General features: G+C 42.0%; 1 protein-coding gene across 2 annotated transcripts in view; it reads left to right on the top strand.

The window, feature by feature from the left end:
- The window catches only part of TNXB (tenascin XB), a 69,948-nt gene extending 52,782 nt beyond the window's left edge, over positions 1-17,166 (top strand). For both annotated transcript variants that reach the window (XM_075186525.1, XM_075186526.1), the window contains 6 exons: positions 1,825-1,957; positions 11,984-12,135; positions 12,899-12,995; positions 13,345-13,506; positions 14,797-14,960; positions 16,153-17,166. In XM_075186525.1, the coding sequence (XP_075042626.1) occupies positions 1,825-1,957; positions 11,984-12,135; positions 12,899-12,995; positions 13,345-13,506; positions 14,797-14,960; positions 16,153-16,251 (807 nt within the window). In that variant the 3' untranslated portion in view covers positions 16,252-17,166. The remainder of the gene's footprint in view (positions 1-1,824; positions 1,958-11,983; positions 12,136-12,898; positions 12,996-13,344; positions 13,507-14,796; positions 14,961-16,152) is intronic.
- Positions 17,167-17,521: the final 355 nt, after the last annotated feature.

Below are 17,521 nucleotides of genomic sequence, written 5' to 3'. Positions count from 1 at the left end.
GTCCTCCATGTGTCTCCCGTGTCTCCTGTCCTCCATGTGTCTCCCGTGTCTCCTGTCCTTCATGTGTCTCCCATGTCTCCTGTCCTCCATGTGTCTCCCATGTCTCCTGTCCTCCATGTGTCTCCCATGTCTCCTGTCCTCCATGTGTCTCCCATGTCTCCTGTCCTCCATGTGTCTCCCATGTCTCCTGTCCTTCATGTGTCTCCCATGTCTCCTGTCCTTCATGTGTCTCCCATGTCTCCAGTCCTCCATGTGTCTCCCATGTCTCCAGTCCTCCATGTGTCTCCCATGTGTCTCCCATGTCTCCTGTCCTCCATGTGTCTCCCGTGTCTCCAGTCCTCCATGTGTCTCCCGTGTCTCCAGTCCTCCATGTGTCTCCTGTCCTCCATGTGTCTCCCGTGTCTCCTGTCCTCCATGTGTCTCCCGTGTCTCCTGTCCTCCATGTGTCTCCCGTGTCTCCTGTCCTCCATGTGTCTCCCATGTCTCCTGTCCTCCATGTGTCTCCCATGTCTCCTGTCCTCCATGTGTCTCCCGTGTCTCCTGTCCTCCATGTGTCTCCCGTGTCTCCTGTCCTTCATGTGTCTCCCGTGTCTCCTGTCCTTCATGTGTCTCCCATGTCTCCTGTCCTCCATGTGTCTCCCATGTCTCCTGTCCTCCATGTGTCTCCCATGTCTCCTGTCCTCCATGTGTCTCCCATGTCTCCTGTCCTTCATGTGTCTCCCATGTCTCCTGTCCTTCATGTGTCTCCCATGTCTCCTGTCCTTCATGTGTCTCCCATGTCTCCAGTCCTCCATGTGTCTCCCATGTCTCCAGTCCTCCATGTGTCTCCCATGTCTCCAGTCCTCCATGTGTCTCCCGTGTCTCCAGTCCTCCATGTGTCTCCCGTGTCTCCTGTCCTCCATGTGTCTCCCGTGTCTCCTGTCCTCCATGTGTCTCCCGTGTCTCCTGTCCTCCATGTGTCTCCTGTCCTCCATGTGTCTCCCGTGTCTCCTGTCCTCCATGTGTCTCCCGTGTCTCCTGTCCTCCATGTGTCTCCCGTGTCTCCTGTCCTCCATGTGTCTCCCGTGTCTCCTGTCCTCCCTCCATGTGTCTCCCGTGTCTCCTGTCCTCCATGTGTCTCCCGTGTCTCCTGTCCTCCATGTGTCTCCCGTGTCTCCTGTCCTCCATGTGTCTCCCGTGTCTCCTGTCCTCCATGTGTCTCCCGTGTCTCCTGTCCTCCATGTGTCTCCCGTGTCTCCTTTCCTCCATGTGTCTCCCTTGTCTCCTGTCCTCCATGTGTCTCCCTTGTCTCCTGTCCTCCATGTGTCTCCCATGTCTCCTGTCCTCCATGTGTCTTCCATGTCTCCTGTCCTCCCTCCATGTGTCTCCCATGTCTCCTGTCCTCCATGTGTCTCCCATGCTCTTCTGCTCTGTACACATCTCTCATGCCCATCTATTATTTCCTCTATGTATATATATTGTGCCGAAATATCCTTCCCCCAATGTATTTTTCATGCCCATGTCTCCTGCTCACTTTGTATTTATCATGCCCAGTGTGCAACGGCAGACATGGACATGAGAGATAAATAGAGGACACGAGACATGGCATAAGCATCTTAGAGTAAGTGTGGGGTTGTTGTGATATGAAGGTGAGTGAGGATCGATGATTTCTCTGTCCTCTACCAGTCTCTCATTACGCCAATACCCATGTAGTCTGATAATTTGTCTTTGCTCTTATGTCCATCCATCTCTTCACTCTCAGGTCTGCCTCTCCTGTCCTCTCTTCACTTCCTCTATTTGTTAGTAACTGTGTAGACAGATGTCCGACATTCTAATCTCTTTTAGGAGATCCGTTTATTGCCCAGTCTGTCCTCCTTCACATTGAGTCAGCTAGATCCTACCACTCAATACCGCGTTCAGCTCCATGCCCTGAGAAATGGTGTCAGCTCTGCTCCCATCTCCACCTCCTTTACAACAGGTAAGTGGCAGGTCAGGAGCTGAGATAATGAGCTCAATCTGTCTACGAATGTGAAATAGTATAACTTTAAACTAGTGTATATTAATGGACCACTAAAGATAAAAAAATGTCAGGTATGAACCATGAAAACATTGTTCAGCGTTACCCTGATGTTCCACTGCAACTCTGTTAAAAAGTATTATTTCCCCATTTCATTATATCGAGGTAAAGCTTCTCTCATGTCTTAAGGACAGTGTCCTGATGGGATCTGGGAATGCAGTCACTTGAGCTTCTGTGACATCACTGGCCCAGTGTGTGTGTTAATCCACTAATCTACACAGTGCAATTAAACATAAACCATACTATCCTATATACATTATGCATGTTTTTTTCACATTTTTATTTTACTAGATATTTATTTTTACACTTCTCCATTGAGGTATAGGATGTGGGCCAATCATGACCGCTTCTCAGCTGGCTCAGAATTCCTGTCCTTCTGTAGAGTCAGAATTACTGTGCATTGCAAGGAACGACCCTCTTCATCCATTAATCTCATAACAGTAATCTTGCTCTGCAAAATTGAATCTTGTTTCTGCACTGTTGCGTAAACAGAGATACCCATTTCATTAGCAATACCATTACTCCACCCAATTCCTCCCCTCTACCGAGCAAACATCTGCTCCCCCACAAAAGTTGCCATCTCACTCCACAGTCCTATGCTCCCCAGTAGAAAATCTAAGCGTGCATTTGCAATTGCACTGCAGTCGCTGTTTTGCACTTTGTTAATGACTTCCAAACTAATTACAAAATCCCTATTAATTGAGCTGTCGTTGGTGCCTAGTTAGCCTCCTTGATGAATGACGGCCAAGTCAAGACATTTTCGGTTAACACTGCTTGGCACAAATATTACATATAGTAGTGGACGTGTGGGGAAAAAAATCATGCTCACTGCCAAATTCATGTAGTTGCCTTCCAAATAAACACAAGATATCCCAAATAGTTTCTATTTATCGCTCTGTTCTCTGTTACATTTCATCTACATTTATCTTGAATCTAAAATCCCTAATCCTATTGACGCTGTACATTGTGAAATGTCTTTGCAGGCTAAACAAGAATTAATGTTTCTGTCTCCCTCGGAAATAACATGTTCAAAGCTAAGGAACTGAAACAGAATACAGTAATTCTAGAGGAACTTAATATACATATGTGATAGCAAAATACACAAGGGAACACTACATCGTGTAATAACGTGGGCGGATATGGTCATGTGGAATCTAGGAGAAGATAGGGACAATTAGTAACTAGTGACCTCCATGTTTTTACCAATTACTCCTTAGTAACTGAAGTTTATTTTCTTTTATATATGTGAAGATAATGGGCCTGAGTCATTAAGGAGAGCAAGGCAAAAATATGGAGTAAATTTGCTCCTGGGCAAACCATGGTACAATGCAAGGGGTGCAAATTAGTTTATTTTTTTGCATGTAAGGAAATACTGGCCATTTTTTCATGTAGGACACAAATACTTGATAGCTTTATTTTTGCACTGAAATTTAAAGTTGATCTAGGAAATGTCCTACCCCAACTATAAATCTGCCATCACATTTTACATTTACCTCCTCCCTCCCAAAGCAACATGGTTTTGCCAAGGTGAAAAGTTACTAATTTTTTTTTGCTTTACTTTCCTTAATGAATCTGCCCCTAAGTGTATTTTGCTGTCTAGTTCTTATTGGATTGATTGGCCTAATGATCTCTCGCTTTAGAGTGAGGTCTTCTCTTTCAAGAAAGGAGGCTCTCGCCACCCAATGCAACATGGTTGTAACAAGTTGCAAAGTTACTAATTTTTTTTTTTTTTATGTTTTGCTCTCCTGAATGACTCAGGCCCAATCTGTCTGCTGGGAAAATATTTAGGTTGTAAAGTCCCAAATTTCTTAACTTTCTTCACGCACAAACAAATAGCAACAGCTCCACCAGTATCCTCATTTGTGAAAAATTTGGCGGTCCGAGCCGGTGATAATCGTTTTTACGGTTACCACCATAACGACACCGAGAAGTCCTCCAAATAAAAGACGAATCTGTAAAAAAACGATGTAAAGAAAAGCAGACTTACCTGTATACCGAAGTTGCAGATGTCCGATTGGCGCAGGTTGCTGACCGCAAATGAGTCCGACTACGGAGGTGTCCGTCAAGCGATTTTAACGCCAGTGTGACTTCTTTTCCTCTTAATTTAAAGCGGCAATGTTTGGTTAAGTGTTTCAACACTTTACCTGCGGGGTTTGACATTGCCGCTTTAAATTACAGATTCGTCTTTTATTAGGAGGACTTCTCGGTGTCGGAATATTGCGCCCCGGGAACGCGTACCCCACCCCTCGAGCAGCTGGCCTCACTGTTTTGAAAACGGAATGCGCAGAGCAAAAATTCTGGCCAAAGTGTTGAAACATTTTTATAAGTATTTGTAAATATTATAACAATCTCGTTTATAAATAAAACAATCGGTATGGTAGGTAATATTTCATTTATTTGTTTGTTTTTGCCTGCCAAGGACCATATGACTTCTGCTAAGTCCGGGGTCCAGAGAGCCATATTTTTTTTTTATTTTTTTTTTAGAAGTCTTTGATTTAATTTATAATTAGATTGTTTATAACATCAGAGAGGATCAGATAAATGTTTGTTTTATAAGGGAAGGTAATAAAACATTTCAGGAAAAGTTAGGGGCGTTGCTGGGATCCCAAAAATACTCGGGGTCTGACATTTGTGGTAGCTGCTACCATGCCAGAAAATGAAGTTGCAAGTGATACTAATAAGAATATTTATGTTCATTGTATCTCTTTTTGTGCTGACGTCACCCAGCAGATTGAGAACAACAAATATGTCGCTATAAATCGATAAAAAAATGAACAATCTGCTTTTTCTAATGACCTGGAACACTGTGTACACTAGAAGAGTCGTTACATTGGAACTAAATTAATTGTAGAGAAATATAATATAAAATAAAGATTAAAATATGACTACTTGTCAAAGCATCACCTCTTTCATATCCTAAGGAGCAAATAAAACCACTTTTTGGCATTATCCCGTCTCTGTCAGTGCCATGATCTTCTTCTACTCATGTTTCATCAAACACGGTTCAATGATCAACCGTTGTGAGAGTCACATTACCTCCTACAACAATCCTGTCTAAAGATTCCCATAATGTCACTCTATAGCCCCCTCTAGTGTTTACAGCTTTATCCTTCCTCATGAGTAATCCGGCAACTCAGATGTTTTCAACAAACTACAAGCATTGGTTATGCCACATCACCGACTTGGAGACTGTGCTTTTCATCTGCTACCGGTGTCGACACGTGGTATAATCTACCCTTGGTACGAGCAGAGAACAAGGCCATGGGAATCACATTAAGGAGGACCTAGAAAGAGGAATTAGTTGACCCCCTCTCTTTTTTCAGCAGGGGAGGAATTTTCTTTGTTAAAAAAAAAAGACAATATACTTCGCCCCACAGATAACAAAAGCAAATAACAGTCAAAAACAAATATCCTCTTCCTCTTACTACTAAGCTGTTGGACCATTTTGGAGAAGCCAAATTCTTTACCTAGACTTGTCTGATCAGCATGTTATGGGCCAGTCCAATATTTATGAGAATACAGAATTCTTGATTAAATGATATTGTTACTTTCTGGTGCATCGATAGGATGTATTTCAGGAATATTAATGAAGCCCACCAAGTAGTTGCTTCTACTGTGTGTAGAAGATGGGTCAACCTCAGCTAGTCGAGAGACTTCAAGATTCCCCATATCTACACTAAAGTGATGTTCTACAAAGGTGTATGACTTTGTGATTATGTTTAGAGAGTGAAATGCTGAATGGGGTTTTAAGCAAAGACAATGGTTTATATAAACTATATGTCTTATTATTGCTATGAAAAAAGCATACATTATTACGGACGTGTTTTTTTTAACCAACAATATTTATATTTCATCTTTTTTGATGACTAATAAAATTTTCACAGCTTTTAAAAGACAACTTAGTTATTATTTACATATATCCCTCAGAAGGTAATAAGATTATTTGTTATGTTATGGTGAAAATAGAGCACTTACCAGGCTGATCAAGATAACATTTATCAAGTGAATTTGAAAATACACTGGTAGAGCTAGTTCTACAGCCCATATTCCTTGTACAATCCCTGATTGCTTCATCACAGCACATTTTGGCAGGCATCCAACATAATCAGCACTGCCCAACCACATTCTGACAAATTGGGTGAGCTAAAATGCTATATTACATCCATACGACAATAATAAAAAAAAAAAAAATATTGATGTCCAAATGATCATATCATCAATTAGGGATAAGAATGAAAAATAATTGATTCATATCCCCCTTCAAGTAGTTAATGTATTTGACTAATGCTAGGGCTCCCTTGTGCCCCAATTTTCCCAAGACAGTCCTCTTTTTTGCCACCCATAATCTTTCATTTACAATGTTTATTTTTTCCCAATTCAGAATCCTGGTACATCTAGATTAACAGGAAAGAAGATATAGTTTGCTACAGCTATATACTTTACTTGTGACCTAAAGTGAAGCATGGTCGGATTTTATGGTTAAGCAAACTTCTGGTGACATGGATAGCCCCATTGTTTTTTAAAAGTTATGGGAGCCCCAGTTATTGAGGATCATCATCACCATTTATTTATATAGCGCCACTACTTCCGCAGCGCTGTACAGAGAACTCATTCACATCAGTCCCTGCCCCATTGGAGCTTACAGTCTAAATTTCCTAACACACATGCAGACAGACATAGAGAGAGAGACTAGGGTCAGTTTGATAGCAGCCAATTAACCTACCAGTATGTTTTTGGAGCTGCCCATTTTCCCATGAATTGCCCAGTCAAGATGTTCAAATTCCCTCATTAAAAATGTGTAAACGAGCAGTCCTTATAATCTGTTCATAATTGTCCTGTTGCATCTCCTCTATTGCCACATCCTAAGCACGTCATCAGCTTGTAATTCATTTCGCTCCAGCTGTAATTTTTCCTCTGTCAACATCTTGCAAAGCTCGATCTTGCATGGCAAACCCAAGTGCCATTTGCTTGTTCAGCTAATTAATTTTCGACAAACAGGAAGATGTCTTTAACGGTTTCAAATTCCTGACGCCCCACTTTGGACGTTTTAGAGGAGTCTGCCCAGAATTGTTGACATCTGATCCATATCAATGGTGTCACGGCAGCTAAGCCCTGCTGACAAATGCAACGCGCTTTCCAAAACACTCAAGACGGAGATCGCTTTGAAATGAAATAACTGTTCTTCTTCATTATGATTTATTGTCCTTTGTTCCAAGAGCTCAAATCCATGTTCATGTCTTCAAATCCGTCTAAAACACTCTTATGCTTTCTCCAAATTTACACGCTCTAATTCATCCACACTTTCGGGTGTTTGTTAATGGGAGATCCTTGTCATCCCCTTATAATACAGCATCGGTGGTTCTAAACCCTCAACAAGGATTTTTCTCAAAGGTTGTGTTGGTAATACACACTGAGAACTGGCACCACATTGCACTGTGTATGGTCTGAGAATAAACTCTGTGCTTAAAAACGGAAAGGATAATTTAAGGGTGTATTTGTTAATTTGGTCAGAAGATGGCTGCAGATAGCTGTCCGTGCCCCCGGTTATTCCACCACCCTAACCGGTCATAATAATGCCAGCGTGATCTTGCCAGTCACCTACATGTGAATACAAATTGGGCATTAGTCCCGGCGCTTGCTCCGAGTGGTAAAATTTGCCCATGTGTGGCTGACTGTACTTATAATACCACTTTCTCATTGCAGCCCTGGCAATATCCCAGGTATATGAATCCAGGATATTGCCCAGGTGACGGAGCTTGCCACCCTGACGAATTCGCGGGTCGACCGGATTCACACTGAGCCCGGGTCTCCCTGACAACATCACAAGAGGAGCTTTGATTGGCTCTATTTTTTTTTTTGTAGCATTCAATAGTGTTCAGTGAGACCCGGGTTGCTGGAGGCTACCCCGGGTCGAACTCGGGAATAACCCTGCAAAAGACCTGGGTCTAATTCCAAGGTCATCCAACCAGCGTAGATACAGGGGACTCGTTCACACTCAGCCTTGACCCGGGTCGTCGGTCCCCCCCCCCCCCGACAATAACCCGGGTTTTTGAGCCAGTGTGAACGGGGTATAAGATAGCCCTGTGGTCATTGTGTTTTTTTCTCTAACCAAGTTTAGATGGCAGGTTTAAGTTGTGACATTTGTTAATATTCCTGCAGATATAATTAATTACAGCACTCGTCATAACGATGAACTGATGACTATTTAGACAACTGCTGTCGGTGGGTTTACCCTCCTGTAAACGTCTCTTCTGGTAGCACATACTTACTCTCCCGGAATGTTCAGAAGACTCATGAATTCCGGGGTCTCGCAGAATAGACCAGACCTATCTTCTTACATAATGTGCGGGGCAGGGTGTGATTGCATTGTTGCGCGACAGGGATTGGGCTGTGATGACACAAATCTCATCATTACGCCCCACACACTTGATCCTTGCTAGCGGTGGATGAGGATGAACCCCATAGCACGTGTACCTTTCATGCAGAGTGAATCATTTCTAAATGATGCTGAAATAGAAAAGCACAAAAGCATAGATACCTGTCTACAGGAGACCGGGTTAAAACAAAAATGTTTTTCTTTTTAAAATTCTAGAAAGATTAGTCACTCAAGACGAAGAAATGTTACGGTTTTTGGACAAAAGACAACTTTCAGTTCGTTTACCAAAACAAATCATCAATCACCTAAGTATATTTAAGTGCATACATATTAATTCATGGTGAAAAAACACCCCAGGGACAGAATCAAACGCTTACCTTCCAAAAAACATTCACTTTGGATGCCATCCACACACACATAACTCAGACTGGATGTTTTCTGGAGGACTGAGCTAATCTAGGCAGGTTTCATCAGTCCGTTCCCATGGCCTCATATATTATATGTTCCAGATGATCATGGACTACACGTGTGTACTATGAAACATTCCAGGAGAAAAGTGTAGTTTTCAAAACAAATATAAACATCCCCTTAAATGTACACATCAGTCACACAGTAACATGGAAACATAGAATATGACGACAGATAACAACCGCTTGGCCCATCTAGTCTGCCCATTATTTAACCTATAGTAACCTCAAACCCTGTTTGATCCTTATTTCATTTTAAGGGTATCCTCATGTCTATCCCAAGCATGTTTACATTGCTCTACTGTATTAGCCTCTACCACCTTTGTCCGGAGGTTATTCCACTTATCCACTACCCTTTATGTGAAGTAGTTTTTCCCCACATTTCCTCTGAACCTACTTCCCCCCAGTGTCAGTGCATGTCCTCGTGTTCTAGTACTTCTCTTCCCCCCAGTGTCAGTGCATGTCCTCGTGTTCTAATACTTCTCTTCCCCCCAGTGTCAGTGTATGTCCTCGTGTTCTAATACTTCTCTTCCCCCCAGTGTCAGTACATGTCATCGTGTTGTAATACTTCTCTTCCTCCCAGTGTCAGTGCATGTCCTCATGTTCTAATACTTCTCTTCCCCCCAGTGTCAGTACATGTCCTTGTATTCTAGTACTTCTCTTCCCCCCAGTGTCAGTGCATGTCCTCATGTTCTAATACTTCTCTTCCCCCCAGTGTCAGTGCATGTTCTCGTGTTCTAATACTTCTCTTCCCCCCAGTGTCAGTACATGTCCTCGTGTTCTAATACTTCTCTTCCCCCAGTGTCAGTGCATGTCCTCGTGTTCTAATACTTCTCTTCCCCCCAGTGTCAGTACATGTCCTCGTGTTCTAATACTTCTCTTCCCCCCAGTGTCAGTGCATGTCCTCGTGTTCTAATACTTCTCTTCCCTCCAGTGTCAGTGCATGTCCTCGTGTTCTAATACTTCTCTTCCCTCCAGTGTCAGTGCATGTCCTCGTGTTCTAATACTTCTCTTCCCTCCAGTGTCAGTGCATGTCCTCGTGTTCTAATACTTCTCTTCCCCCCAGTGTCAGTGCATGTCCTCGTGTTCTAATACGTCTCTTCCCTCCAGTGTCAGTGTATGTCCTCATGTTCTAATACTTCTCTTCTCCCCAGTGTGAGTGCATGTCCTTGTGTTCTAATACTTCTCTTCCCTCCAGTGTCAGTGCATGTCCTCGTGTTCTAATACTTCTCTTCCCCCCAGTGTCAGTACATGTCCTCGTGTTCTAATACTTCTCTTCCCCCCAGTGTCAGTACATGTCCTCGTGTTCTAATACTTCTCTTCCCCCCAGTGTCAGTACATGTCCTCGTGTTCTAATACTTCTCTTCCCCCCCAGTGTCAGTACATGTCCTCGTGTTCTAATACTTCTCTTCCCCCCCAGTGTCAGTACATGTCCTCGTGTTCTAATACTTCTCTTCCCCCCAGTGTCAGTGCATGTCCTCGTGTTCTAATACTTCTCTTCCCCCCAGTGTCAGTGCATGTCCTCATGTTCTAATACTTCTCTTCCCCCCAGTGTCAGTGCATGTCCTCGTGTTCTAATACTTCTCTTCCCCCCAGTCTCAGTGCATGTCCTCGTGTTCTAATACTTCTCTTCCTTTGTAGAATGTTTCCCTCCTGTACCTTGTTATAACCCTTGATATATATGAAAGTTTCTGTCATGTTCCCCCATTCACTTCTCTGCTCCAAACTATACATATTAAGATATTTTAGTCTTTCCGGGTAAGTTTTGTGCTGTAGGCCATGCACCATTATAGTTTCCCTTCTTTGTACAGTCTCTAATGTATTTATATCCTTCTGGAGATACGGCCTCCAGAACTGAACACAGTATTCTAGATGAGGCCGTACCAATGACCAATACAGTGGTATCATTACTTCTTTTCTTCTGCTTCTGTAGAGGCAGCTATTTTATTGGCTAAACCAGTATATAACCTATCAATTGACTGAGTGCCTCATGCATGTCAATAGTTAATTGTTGATTGATAAGCTGCATTTCAAAGAGATTTTTAATGCCATACAACCATAAAAATCATTGTTCTAACTAAATTTCTGCCCATTTGTGTATGTGTCATATTTCAGAATGCTACATGTTTAATATTTTGCGCGTTTGTTGCTCTTTATCACATATGAACCTACACAGTAATCTCTAACACACTAATAAACTAAAATGTTACTTTTATAAAATAAAGTAAAATACAAATCTAATGCCAGTGGGTACGTGACCAGTAGTACAAGAGGCTATACAATAGGAATATTATAAGTAGAGAATTATTTTATAAAAATAAGAAAATTGGGTGAGTCTCAAAGACAAATAAGGTATTGCCGTACTCTTCTAATTATATTTTAACTATGTTTTTAAATCTGGGTTGTAGAATACATTAAATTTAGCAGACATTGGGCTATCAGGCTGGGGTGTAGGTGAAAAGTCAACAGTGAAAATGTATACGCCAAAATGTCGACAGTCATAATGTCTACGCCAAAATGTCGACAGTCATAATGTCTACGCCAAAATGTCGATAGTCATAATGTCTACATGTTCATCGACAGTTCATAACCAATCTATGAGGCTAGGGAGTATATTTACTAAACTGCTGGTTTGAAAAAGTGGAGATGTTGCCTATAGCAACCAATCAGATTCTAGTTATCGTTTATTTAGTACATTCTACAACATGACAGCTAGAATCTGATTGGTTGCTATAGGCAACATCTTCACTTTTTCAAACCTGACTTACTTTATACAACTTCCCTCTACAGCCTTCCCCTTTCCTCTTTTACAGATCAATCACACAATGAATGCATCAATCAGTAATTGAGAAATGAAGTCAAATTCTGAATTTCACTATTTTATTAATCCACTCAGCTAGTAATTGTAGTCAGCCGCACATAATAATTATAGCAGGCTGGATTAACACATTTTGATGTATATTTGCCATCCAATGACATCTGCCGTGTTTGTCAGAACAATTCATATTACAGGTGTAATAAACTGAACACCGCAGTATAGTACTGTGTATATCGTTATCAAATCAGTGCGTATGTAACCCTCAGGTCGTATAAAGTTCCCATATCCTCGGGATTGCTCGGAGCAGAGGATGAACGGAGAGGTACGGAATGGTACATTCACAATATATCCCAGGGGAGACAAAGAGGAGACGCTGACGGTGTACTGCGACATGGAGTCGGACGGAGGTGGCTGGATTGTGAGTACGGCTGGTTGGGGATTAGAATCACCGATGGCGGGAGCTATTTACATGACATAGTCACTGCTTTTTCCTGGGGATCCACCAGCTCATATGATTTTGCTCGTTCATACGGCCTATGCGTCTCACGTACGGTTTCCTTCCCCTGTGCGTAATGTACATCTAGGACAGATAGCAATTTCCGTCTATTGCCAAAATGATGGAAAGCCGTGGAACCCGGCCTGATTCCCAGGAGGGTAAAGTAAGGTTAGGAACCTGGAACCAGCTCCAAAAAATGTCCCAAAAAAACAACAACATTCAATCATCATCATCAGTTATTTATATAGCGCCACTAATTCCGCAGCTCTGTACAGAGAACTCATTCACATCAGTCCCTGTCCCATTGGAGCTTACAGTCTAAATTCCCTAACATACACACACAGACAGACAGACAGACAGACAGAGAGAGACTAGGGTCAATTTGATAGTTGGCAATTAACCTACCAGTATGTTTTTGGAGTGTGGGAGGAAACCGGAACACCCCGGAGGAAACCCACGCAAACACGGGGAGAACATACAAACTCCACACAGATAAGGCCATGGTTGGGAATCGAACTAATGATCCCAGGTAGAAGTGCTAATCACTGAGCCACTATGCTGCCCCTTTCAATGAAAGATTAAAGGCAATTGATTATTAAGTGACCTGGCACCTTTTATATCACCAACATAGGCTGCAAACTTTCCGTACTATACTTGTAACTGACCCTGAGGTTCTGATCCACAGGTCTTCCAGAGAAGGATGGACGGGAGCACAGACTTTTACCGGGAATGGGAAGATTATAAGAGAGGATTTGGTAACCTGACCTCTGAGTTCTGGCTGGGTAAGTGATCACATGTATAGACACAGCCCAAACCACTGGTTCAATATCCACCACTAACATCATCTGCTACAACATTGTGGGAGAATGACCAATGATGACCTCATCGAGAGTCTACAGCTTGTAGCTAAACTACTCTTAGTATAACTATCCTTGGGCCCAGTGGTTGAATGGACCACTTTGTTCTCCAGTCATCAAACCTCAGGAAGCTTTTATAAACCTTTACCAAGAGCACTTCTTGGGCATATAACCTTGTTTTGGACTAATTCCCGCAACTCTGCAGATGAATGATGTCCTTAAACGAAGGTGTTGGTTCCTTGTATAATGTGACCGTATCCTCACACCTCTATAGGTAACACCGCACTGCACCTGATCTCCTCTTCCTCGCCCCATGAGCTACGCGTGGACCTACGTGCCGGAGATGAGGCCGCCTATGCAGTCTATGACGATTTTCGCGTGGAGGCTGAAGATCGCCAATTTAGGCTGCGGTTGGGACAATACAGAGGAAATGCAGGTCAGGGGGACAGTTATGCAGATATAGTAAGAAAAACTTCACATTAAAACTACACCAAATTCTATGCTGACCTATAGAATTTACAAAAATAATCTCTAAAACATTGGTATTTAAAATAACAAAACAACCTAGTAACAAAATAGAAAATAAATGGAAATGATTATACTGTAAAAAAAAGAAAAGTTTTTACCTCAAATGTTACACTTAAATAATTAGTTTTAAATTTAGTTTAATAAGAGATTCTTAAACTGGATATTTTGTTATTGAAAGTCCATCCAATCTTTGCCCATTATTACTGACTAGTGTCTGTTTTGTATGTTTCTTTATTTTTCTATATTTTTTCAGCAACAATTTAATTGTTTGGTTATTCCACCTACATGTAGATTATTCACCATTTTGCACACGTAAACTATTTTGTATTGGGGGTGCATACTGCAGACTTAGGGCTCGTTGAGACAGGCATGTTACAAGCATTTGTAAACTTTTTGTTACAAGTAGTGCACTGACACAAGGAAAGCACGAAGAAAATGCTGCAAGTGCAAGGAACATTGATTTCTGTACCAAAATGTGAGTGATGCTCACACAAACATCATCATCATCATTTATTTATATAGCGCCACTAATTCCGCAGCGCTGTACAGAGAACTCATTCACATCAGTCCCTGCACCATTGGGGCTTACAGTCTAGATTTCCTTACACACACACACACAAAAACAGACACACACACACACACCCAATTAACTGCTACACACACTACACACCCACACACAGCCAATTGGCTGCTAGCTATTGTTAGCAGCCAATTAACCTACCAGTATGTTTTTGGAGTGTGGGAGGAAACCGGAGCACCCAGAGGAAACCCACGCAAACACGGGGAGAACATACAAACTCCACACAAATAAGGCCATGGTCAGGAATCAAACTCATGACCCCAGCGCTGTTGAGGTAGAAGTGCTAACCACTAGGCCACTGTGCAGCAGTTGTAAGCACAAGTCCAAGGAAAACACAAGATAATCGTCTAGACTTATGTATGGGCATTAGTCCCTGTGCCTGCAGCATATTGTGAGTGCTTTCCTTATATCAGTGCTCCAATCGGTGCTTCTAACATTCTAATCTGAGTGATACCTAATGCCGGCCACTCTCCATGAGATATCGAAGAACCGAGCGGGAGCACCCGGTAGTGTGTGGACAACTTAAGTGTGTCAGTGGAAGTAGTGCGAGAGATGTTAATATGAGTAAAATTGGGAGACTTGAGACAAATGGAGACTGAGATGTTAAGTTTCCTACAGGGGACTCTATGAGCTACCACAACAACATGATCTTCTCAACACGAGACCGAGACACCCAGAAGAGAATTCTACCATGTGCCATGTCCTATCGAGGAGCATGGTGGTACAAAAACTGTCACTATGCCAATCTCAACGGGCTGTACGCCAACAACAAAGACCACCAGGTAAGAAACCTACATTCATTCGCTTGACATTATTGCAATTCGCTTAACATTATTGGGAAACATATTACAAATCACTGAGAGCTTGGGGGAAAGACTACAGTGATAACAAGTGCAGATCTAGTATGGAAGGACTTGTACCAATGCGACTGTGAGGACTAATATTATATATATATATATATTACGATTAGGACACGTAAAAAGTATTTTTCTGTGCATTTTCTCCCACTTTTCAGTTTCAGAGATGACTTTACTTCAGAAGGAAATACTTTGTCTTAATGTAGCCGTGTGTGCAGATTTGCATATGCTTTATAAACTTATAAACATGTCATGTGCGCTGCTTCTTCTTCATTTCATTGGTGTATTGGCACCTCTATCAATTCCGGTAACCTTCTGGGCGGCACAGCTGGCCTACCCGGTACCTATCCAAGGTTCAACATCACCCAGGCACATATCTGAAATAACGCAAATAAGTTTATTTAACAAAATGGTAGCACAAAACAGCAACAACAGATGTATTCAACAGATGAATTTCAATTTGCTGTCCTCTAGAGCTCTCTTTTAAACCCAGAAATGTCCTCATCAGCAATTTCAGAAGCAGCCTGATTGGTCCTTTCCTTTCTTTACCTATTCACAGGTAAACATACAGACCAGGAGATCACAGATTAATCATTCCTGATTTAATTAGGAACAGATATTGTTATGTGGCTATACAGGAAAGTTTGTTTAAACAGGAGAGATCAGGATCCAGACACCTTTACATTTAAATATGCAATGCAGTCCTCTGCCATTAAACATAGAGCTTTAACTGTGGACATTTTCTTATGCTAGCACACACATAACACAGCTAAAGGAAGACAGGAGACGCCCTGGTGTGATGTACATTCATACAGGATGGTGGACAATAACCCTTTTTGCCTAGACTGAAACAATGGACTAGTCTGCATGCTAACTATACAGGCTGGTAGTTACTTAAAAACAGAATATACACAAGCTTAAATATAACTGACAAATATTGGGAAAGCAGAGGGTTATAAAAAGTATATGTTTGATAGTCCGCAGTCACCTCATTACCTCACAGAGACTTTTAGGATAAACCTACATTTTTTGTAATTTTGATTGTAACGACCCTTTAAACTCCCCTTTGCCAGTGTGATCCTGTACAATAACAGGCCTCATTTGCTTCCTTTCCTAGGGTATAAACTGGTACACATGGAAAGGTTTTGAGTTTTCCATCCCCTTCACCGAGATGAAAATGCGCCCACGCCGGGTGGGCAACCAGCGCCGTCTCTAGAACCCCTTTACCACAGCCTGGAACCACTAAAACTGATAACTGGAAGCAACGCGGCACCTCCTGCAACATTAACGCACAGTCTATCCTGCCAGGACAACCCCCAAGGTGGAAAATCGGACCTCAAAAATTTGAATTGACTTAAAAAAAAACTGAATAAACTATATATATAATTTTTTTATTTTTTTTTAATCAAGATTTAGGGAAAAAAGATTTCAGAAAGGTGAGATCTGGAATCTAAGCCAGGAATGTAGATTCTTATACCAAAGCACCCCTTTTAGAGTGTGGGAATGGAGTCAAAAAGAGGAGATAGAGCAAACATCTGAGGGATACGAAAATACCAATGATCTAGATCCAAAATGCACATTACAGAAAGGGCTAAGAAAATTCAAAAAACAAGCAATCTAGAACTTTGTCAGTGAGCTCAAAGCTAATACGCCTACAAACTATCTACAAAAACAGGAATAAGCTAAATGTCTATTAGAACAGAGAACTAAAAAGCTATAACGAGATCTAGATATTGTGGATATATGTAGATATGGTCTAAATCCAGAACATAGAATGTAGAAATAGATATAATTTAACAGGATGGGTATAGAAGAAATAGAAAATGTTTAAAAAAAACTCTGTAAAAAAAGAATCTGACTAAATACTAATAGCAGCCATATTGTCACCAGGACATCTGCGAGAAGGGACTGCACTTTACAATCGGAGGGCCGGGGGGTAAGAGGGGCGTGTAGTGGGCCGCCTGTTTTACCCTATACTCGCCACCAATATATAAATATATATATATAGCAAAAAAGGAATACACTGTCTATTTTTTATAAAAGCACAGCATTGAAGGGACATTAAGGGAGGGGACGAGATGGTGGATGTCTGTTCTGTAAACCGCTTCAAATAAAATCTGATGGGACATGATGTTGGCGTTTGTGTGTAATTAAGAGGAAACGTAACGTGTATTTTGAGGTGCGGTTTGGGAATATCCATTTGTGATTGGTGCCTCCGCTGCCACACCCCCCTCCTCCCCACCAATAGTCATCCAGCAGGCCACAGCATTACTCCAATGGTGGACAATGGTTTCTTGGTCTCTCCTGATCTCTTTGGTCCTCCTCTTACAGTGTCTCTGATCAACAGGGGTTAACGGCCACAATTTGTGCCAGGGTTTGAAGTCCGTGTGTCGGTGACACAGGAGTGGGTGGTGCTGCTGTTAACCAATCATGTTCTATTAACCTCAGCGACAGTACGTCCACCAAGTTAGGGAAGAGAATGGCAT

Source organism: Mixophyes fleayi, chromosome 9, assembly GCF_038048845.1.
Source record: "Mixophyes fleayi isolate aMixFle1 chromosome 9, aMixFle1.hap1, whole genome shotgun sequence".
Taxonomy (NCBI): domain Eukaryota; kingdom Metazoa; phylum Chordata; class Amphibia; order Anura; family Limnodynastidae; genus Mixophyes; species Mixophyes fleayi.
This window is presented reverse-complemented; position numbering and strand designations above follow the sequence as displayed.